General features: G+C 43.4%; 1 protein-coding gene across 1 annotated transcript; it reads right to left on the reverse strand.

The window, feature by feature from the left end:
* Positions 1 to 627: 627 nt before the first annotated feature.
* nrsn1l (neurensin 1-like) lies at positions 628 to 7,413 on the reverse strand. Its single transcript, XM_041807930.1, has 3 exons — positions 7,354 to 7,413; positions 6,742 to 6,894; positions 628 to 1,236 (listed from the first exon to the last, which is right to left on the reverse strand). The coding sequence occupies exons 1-3, from the start codon at positions 7,411 to 7,413 to the stop codon at positions 787 to 789; spliced, it is 663 nt and encodes a 220-aa protein (XP_041663864.1). The 3' UTR covers positions 628 to 786.
* Between the last annotated feature and the right edge of the window lie 1,347 nt (positions 7,414 to 8,760).

Genomic DNA, 8,760 nt, shown 5'->3' on the forward strand with positions numbered 1-8,760 from the left:
AAAGATAGAATTTTAAAATAATCATTTGCACTGATAAATGTATTTATCTTTAAGAACATATAAAGTTTTTTTTTGTCTAAAGGCAATGCTTTCACTGAACAACCTTCATCTAAAAAATACATGCAAGATTAGCTCACTTAAATTCCCTGTAAAGTGATCAATAATCTTTAGTTCAGGTTTGTTAAATGAAGACCACTGTGTTTTATACCATCAGGCAAAATATTATACATGAAAATGACCTCTACGTGTGAGAAATTCAGCTTCAAAATCATGAATGAGGCAGTAAAATCTGCTCCAGGATGGTGTGGGCGTGTCTGTTGAATGAGCTGAAGCCACGCCCACTCAGGAGAAATACGATCCTCTTGAATTTTAAAAATGTTTCTGATTGGAGCTCAGCTGGCTCCGTACCAGAGCAGAGACAGAGAGTTTGGGATTAAATTTACTGTTTTCTGGTACAAATCTCTCTGTCATGATCCTTTATCCACTGAGTAGCTGGCTGTGAACTTTCAATGAAAGCAGTGACGGCTAACAACAGACTGGACTGAGATGAACTGCTCTGTGGTTTTATATCATCATACCCTTGGGGGGGCGGGGTTATCCCCATCAAGACTGATGATGTCATGGCCACAGATTTTGCCCCGCCCAAATTAAACCGAGCCTGGAGATAGGTGAACAACTTTCTAACGGTTTAAATCAAAACTTCAGTCACATGTAGCTCTGTCTTATTCTTACATATCTAGTGTTTAAATTTCACTTTACAGGGACTTTAAATGAGGTCTAATAACTTCAAATAAAGCCTTTGTGCTGTGTAGCTGGTGTGCCATCATCTTTAAGAGCTGGGCTGCAAATGTTCCACTTTAATGGCGCTGTGGGCATCTTCCCTTCTTCTGGCGGCTCAGTAACTACATCTCCTGGAACCCTTAATCCCCACCAGTTTGACCCAGACTTTCCTGTTTGTTCCCAGGGCCCCGGTCTGTCGGACAGCCCCCCTTTTAAATTAGACCTAGGAAGGATCCTGACAACAACCCCCATAGCTATCAGACCTGAGCCAAAACAGGTGAGGCAGATCCCAGCTGCAGCGCTGAGATGCAGCCCCTTGTTGAAGCTGACGGCTTGGGTGTCTACAAAGAACAGGTCTCCCTCTCCAAAGGACTCAATTCTTTGGGGGATGCAGAAACCCACTGATAGGCTGGAAATTCCTGCTGTCAGGATTAGGAGACCCACGGCCAAGGACACCTAGGAGAGAGGGATAAACAGGATCATTTGTGCAGTCCTGTAGGCGACCTGCTCAGCACATTTCATTTCCTGCAAGAAAGGTCATTTTGTTGTTTGTGATGCAAAAAAATCCAAATTGGCAAATGGGCAGAAGGCTAAAAAGCAATATCTCACCTTTAAAAATACCACAACGCTGCTGTCTGCAGTTCACCATACAGAGAAACCTGTTTAAAATTCACAGTGGTGAATTTATAAGGAGGAGGAGCTGGTCTCTGGAGGGGGAATCAGTTAGCAGGAGGCTACTAACTACCAGAGTCTAACTTCAAATAAAATCATTGATTTACTTTTTGTTCAGTCTAGCAGGATTACTGAGGAGGACACGAGACAGATATTTAAATGCTCAGAAATTCTGCCACCCAAGGGCCTTCAGTCAAAACAGTGATAAAAGCTGGCACTGAGGGTGGAGAGCAGCCACATGGGAGACTTCCCTGGTACCCCCCCGTGAAAGAAACAATGGTGTTACAGCATGAGGCAGTGCATGGTGCTAGCATGGTGTAAATAAACAACCCATACTAAGGCCAGCTAATGTGTTCTCATGTTAGCGATCTGTGATAACACAGACGGCCAGGACACCAGTTTAACTGGTGTGAAATTAACTGGTGGCAGCACTGGCAGATGTTCCACAGGTATGGTGTTAAAACATTGTTTTTACTGTTGTATAAATGTTAAACTCCTTTCATGCCTCATGCTTCCCTATGATAATGATATTTATGGTAATTATAACTTTATTGTGCCTGCAGAGACATTAATAAAGTGTGTGAGATAAAGTTAAAGCCATAAATACTAGGATGAGGGTGATCAAGTGACACAACTGACGATGACCAGCTAAGAAAAACTTATTTATGATCCACACATATTTAACCTCTAATTTCAATCTGACAGTTATACATCACACTAATGTTAATGTGTTATACGTCATATTTACACTGATTCTGCTATGTACATGTTCATGCCAATAAAGCTTTTTAAATTGAATTGTCCAAGGAGTATGTAAAAAACTGTCAAACTCTCTCTGTGATGACTTTTATGATGTTAAAGAGCCTGTAAAGTGGAAATAATCTGTATTTAGGTCACTGTGTTATGAACCTCCAGCGCAAATTTAGTCTAAAAACGCATCTGTGAGTTTATAAACTTCAGCTTCAAAATCATGAAAAATGAGGCCATCCGTACCGTGCCGTATTCTAACCGTGCTGAAGTCCATCTGAACCCTCCCCTGTCCCCCCTTTGACCCGCACTCACACTGCTCAACGCATCCAGGCCTGGGCACGGATACGTCATCACACGAAGTATCCACCCTTCATGACTTTATAGGTGTTGATGACTCGGTATTTATAAGTGTTGGTTTTTTAGGCTGTAAAATATCAACAGATTTATACGATATCTGATCTGACACCAGAGGTATTTCAGCTGACATCAGCAGCAACATTAACTATACAGAGCCCAGTGAGGAGAGAGAGAGAAAACGCGGTTCATAGCGGAGAATATCGCTCACAGCATATAATCTGGAGTCTGATCAGAGTAACAAGCACTTCTGATGAATGAAACCCAGACTTTTTATCTCATATGAGCCCCTACAGCTGCTCTTCTGCGTGTCAATATACGATCTGAATCCCCGTGGAATTCTTTTACGTTTGGATGCCTTTCAGTGGTGCACCTAACAAGCTCTCATGTCACCGGACAGTCTGTGTTCAGAGCAGGATTAAATGTTCAGATAAAAGATGTTTTTAACGTGACGAGAGCTATTTTAACCCTCTGATGAGAGCTGAATGCGCCTCAGGGTTAATAAACGATGCTCCGTTCAAACGTCAGTGAATGGTACTTTGGTATTGTGTTTTTTTAATCAGAGGGGTTAAATCAGCCGTGAGATTAACCGGCACACACATGTCCACATATTTGGCACTCTCCTTTATGCCGGAGGATGAAAGGTGATTGTTATCCCGTGAGCTGCTGTTTGTCACTAAAACAAGGGAAGAAGTTTTATTTCACAAACCTAAAACCTCTTACAGTCATTAAAGCCTGACTTTGTTTGAAACTGGTCAGAAATTTGGACTGGACTGGGATCCATTAGAAAGAGGTCATGGAGCTGTGCAAAGTTAAATTCTTCAGCTCTTATAAAATCTTTGTAACTTGATGAAATACAATGAGACAAAATACATATTTCTCTCTCTCTTGAAAAATCCTGCTGTCTCTGCAGCTGCTACCTCTGCTCTGGGGCGGGTCCTTTTGTTGTTAGTTGATGCTACGTCACATTCTCGCATTTGTGCTCCTTCATTTGCATCCGTGCCGTGCTTACACCCACCTCGTCCATCCGTGCCGGGCCGCTAAGCGTGCCGCGCCGAAGCACGGAACGATTGCACTCACACTGGCCAAACGTACCGGACTTTAGGCTGAAACGGGCCCAGGCACGGTACGGATGGCCTAGTGTGAGTGCGCCCTGAGGCAGTAAAACCTGCTCCTGGATGGTGTGGGCGTGTCTGCTGAATGAGCTGAAGCCACGCCCACTCAGGAGAAATAAGATCCTCTCAAATTTAAAAAATGCTACAATCTGATTGGAGGAAGGACTCATGCCATTAGCCCGCCCCTTGACCTTACAGTGACCTGTATCACACTGCAGCTGCCTGGCTCTGGTCCAGAGAAGAGACAAAGTCTGTTTCTGTCTCAGATCTCTGTTCTGATGCTTTCAATGATCCATAGACCACTGTGGCTGATAGATGTGGTAAATTTACCTCACAGTGAACAGGAAAACAGCATTTAACTGTTAACTTTCAATAAGAGACATCAGCTAACAACAGACTGGACTGAGATGAACTGCTCTGTGGTTTTAGACTGGAGTGTTAGAGGGGCGGGGTCACTCCCTACTGTGGGACGGTGACATCATGAGCCCACATATTAGCCCCGCCCACATGAAACCCAGCCAGGAAAGAGGTGAAAAACTTTCTAACAGTCTAAATCCAGACTTCAGTCACATGTTGATCTCAGTGTTTTCTCATGTTTACAGAAACCATAGTCCAACATTTCTAGAGTGTTAACACACATTTAGGATTTATCTTTACAGGCTCTTTAACTCATGATTCAGTCTGTGGGTACTCATGTTTGATTAAAGCAACAGTTAAAACACATTCAGCGTGTTTTTGAGGGGTTCTGATGAGTCTGGACAGCATTGATGGTTAATCTAAATTAAGTGCCATTTTTCATTTAAACCTGCGGGAGCGCAGACGCTCTCATTGCATATCTATCTTTAACCGTGGGTAGAATCGTAACCAAATGAGATAGAGCAATGGTTCTTTTTGCATACAAAACTGGAGGAGTAACACTAACATTTCACACATTCAGTGTGTCCCAGAGTTCTGTTTCCCTCTAGAAATATCCTTCCTTCTTTTGCAGAAATGTATGTGCACACATCAAAGCAGTACACTGTACCATAATCCAGACCGCTGCCTTTCACAGCTCTTCCTACTTCACGTGATGACCTATGATGACATTTGTCTGCACGAACATATCGCGCTGTTGTCTTGCAGGTCACTAGTTATTGTTATTGTTTCAGCAAACACATGTATGCTCAGAAGTATCAGGCAAACTCAGAGATTACACTGCACTACTGTAAACAGTTTCTAGTATTAATAGTAGTAATAATTTTGTTTGTAAACAGGCTGTCTTTTTGCAAACTGAGCACAATTTCATTTTATTTTTGTCTTTGCCTTCTATGGTAGGTCATGTAAGGGTTAATGTCCAATTATCAGGGATTAACGGACAACGTGGAGGCGTGAACCATCCGACCGCAGCAGAGGACGGTTGCCTCCCTGAGGTCCATTAACCTGCTTATACCGTTGTCACCTACCAATGAAAATAATTAATAAAACCACTAATTTATAATTTCATACATTTTGTGATGAAAATATAAAGTTTTACTAAAACAACAATTTCTTTCCCCTAACAATGCCTGAGGGCTTGACTAATAACTGGAATAGCCATTCCAATCCCATAAAGTTCTTAGAGAATGTAAATGTTATTCAGTACTCCAGTAAATAGGACAGGCCATAGATACCAAGTCACAACGGATCCAAAAAAATTTTTCCACACACTTTCTGAATGGATTTATCAATGAAGACGAGAGAGACTGAGAGTCATCTGTGATCAGACTATAAACCTGTACGTTAACATGAACAGTCTCTGATAGTAATCTTAGTTTTATCAGACCAGCTGTCTGAATAAACAGAATAATCCCTCCTTCAGCACTACGAGGTCACAGAGGTGAAACGGAGCTGTCCACGCCCTGCAGGTGCTGATTCTCTATCAGACATGTCAATGTTTATCAGATATTATCATGCTGGTTTATCAGAAGCATTTCCTTTGGCTCTACAAAGAAATAATGGCTTCTTTTCTTTAGTTTATGTTGTTTGAATCTTCTGACAATAGTTTATAGCAGTTAGAACAGGAGGGAAGTGAGTTTTAGCGACTCTCACCTCTCAGAGTTAAGGTGAGCCTGGAAACAAGTCAAATATCAGATGTAGGAGATAAGAGCGTCTTTATTCATGCTCAGCAGGTGCACTACAGCTTTCTTTGAATAAACTGAATAATATCCTCGTGATGCACTTCGAGGTGACGTGAAATGGAGTTGTCAATGTCCTGCAGCTTAACTCTTCCAGTGTTAACTCTTTGTGCCACAGTTCCTCAGCAGCATCCCAGTCATATTCAACAAATAAATTAGAAATGATTAAATCACTCATCACTGTATTACATTTGCTCATCTCTGTCCTCAGAGAACTTCATGTTTACTTCTCAGAAAATCTGACTGTGTCAGGTTGCTATGGTTACTCCTATCATCTAATGGCTATCGGCTGCTGAGCATGAATTTGGAACAGTGTAATGATATTTTGACCCAAACTACTTGTAAAGTTCATAAGGTGTCCGTATATCAGAAGTTAATTGACACCAATGGAATTTTCAGAGCCAATCAGAATCGAGTATTCACCAAGACCATGGTATAAAAAGGGTTAATGTACTGGGGGTGCTTGGTACTGGGTTTTTGCAGATATTAGATATACATTTATCAGTATTAACAAAAGATTTTTAGCAGATACCAAAATCAATACTGATACTTGAATGTTCAGACCTAAAACTTCAGTCAACAAACACAAAGGAGAGCTTGAGGATGGCTAAGTCAACAAATTCTAGTCCCTATAATACTCTGAGGTGTGAGGAATGATGATGAAAACAGAAAAAAACTTCAGCTGACAGGAGTGTTGGTCCAGCATTAAACTCAGTTAGGCTTTTTTGTTTGTAGAGCCAATATTTACTGCTGATATCAGCAAAATATGGGTTGTAAATATCAGCAGACATGTTCTTATCTGCAGAAACCAAAGTATTATCTGCTACTGATATCAAACATCCTGCCTTTAATGTGTTCTGGGTCCTTGTAATGATGGTGAGCACAGCTAAACAGAGTGGAGGCTTTGGCTGCTGTACCTTCCAGACAGCTGAGTTCCACCACAGGGTCCACCTCTGGCTCTGGACCAACCCCTGAGAACCCGGGTCTCTGTCCCACATGGAGGACGAGCATTCTTCATAGAAGGTGTGCAGATAGGATCGAACACCAAAGTGAAGACAGCTTGAGCCTGCCTGCAGGGTTGTTGTTCAGAGAGGGACCAGATTACCAGAGACAGCAGAACATCAGGATGCATCTCTCCACTACATTTTCTTCAAACATTAAAAGATGATTTTTATCTGGTAGTATACTTCTGTTCACACGTTTTCCTTATGAGTGGTTTAAATCTACCAAGACAAAGCACTGAAAGTGTGGTGTAAGTATTTCAGAGGAGGCATGCTGGCTTTGAAACACATCAAACATAGGCTAGCTTCTGTCCCAATCAGAATTTACCTTTATAAGTGCAAAATATTTATTTGCATAGATCGATTTATAACTCAGGTTATCTCAAGACCCTTGACAAAGAGGGCAGTCTAGACTGTACTCTCGATGTTAATCACCATGGGCCCAGGGCTCAGTATTACACTCATAGGTGCATTACTAGGCACATTACAACCACATAAACCTAGATCACCAGGGAAACCAAAGCTCACCTCATTCCTGTGAGATTCTCCCGCTGTGCCAGAGACACAGGCCTCCAAGCAGAGAGACATCACACCTTAACGTAGACCTAGAGATACAGACAGAGGTTAAGCAGACCAGGCAGATTTCTATGTGGACATATCAGCTGTTTGAGTATTTACCTCAATAAAAACCTCCCTCCCTTCAGAGACCGCTCACAAGTCTTGGCCTGTGCCATCAGAACGCCCCAGTTATAGGTGACTGGCCCTGAGGCGTCTCCATCACCACCCACAGATGCATGAGTCACACACGTGTGTGTGTGCACATGCATACACTCACATCTCTCTGTAATTCTCTATTTAGAGTGATATCACAGTCTCTGTTTCTCTAAGTGGACACTTATTCCTGTCCTCAGTTTGTATCATACAACACTACTGACCTGACAGTTTGAAATATAACCCTAAATAACAATCAAACTCTGAAACCTGCCAGCTTTGAAAACCTCTGTTCTTTAAAATGCTCTCACACGTCCTTCTCTACCTGCTACGTTTAAACCTGTTGACATAAAAAATGATAATAAAGGGATAAACTTCACCAATAGACCACTCGTGACTCCCTGACTGGGTTCCGGTCCTGTCTCCATGGTCTCTATCCTGACGGGGTCTCTCAGGCTCCTGTCTCCATGGTCTCTATCCTGACGGGGTCTCTCTGGCTCCTGTCTCCATGGTCTCTATCCTGACGGGGTCTCTCTGGCTCCTGTCTCCATGGTCTCTATCCTGACGGGGTCTCTCTGGCTCCTGTCTCCATGGTCTCTATCCTGACTGGGGTCTCTGGCTCCTGTCTCCATGGTCTCTATCCTGACTGGGGTCTCTCTGGCTCCTGTCTCCATGGTCTCTATCCTGACTGGGGTCTCTCTGGCTCCTGTCTCCATGGTCTCTATCCTGACTGGGGTCTCTCTGGCTCCTGTCTCCATGGTCTCTATCCTGACTGGGGTCTCTGGCTCCTGTCTTCATGGTCTCTATCCTGACTGGGGTCTCTGGCTCCTGTCTCCATGGTCTCTATTCTGACTGGGGTCTCTCTGGCTCCTGTCTCCATGGTCTCTATCCTGACTGGGGTCTCTGGCTCCTGTCTCCATGGTCTCTATCCTGACTGGGGTCTCTCTGGCTCCTGTCTCCATGGTCTCTATCCTGACTGGGGTCTCTCTGGCTCCTGTCTCCATGGTCTCTATCCTGACTGGGGTCTCTCTGGCTCCTGTCTCCATGGTCTCTATCCTGACTGGGGTCTCTCTGGCTCCTGTCTCCATGGTCTCTATCCTGACTGGGGTCTCTCTGGCTCCTGTCTCCATGGTCTCTATCCTGACGGGGTCTCTCTGGCTCCTGTCTCCATGGTCTCTATCCTGACTGGGGTCTCTCTGGCCCGCTGTCTCCATGGTCTCTATC

Source organism: Cheilinus undulatus, linkage group 16 (genome assembly GCF_018320785.1).
Source record: "Cheilinus undulatus linkage group 16, ASM1832078v1, whole genome shotgun sequence".
NCBI lineage: Eukaryota > Metazoa > Chordata > Actinopteri > Labriformes > Labridae > Cheilinus > Cheilinus undulatus.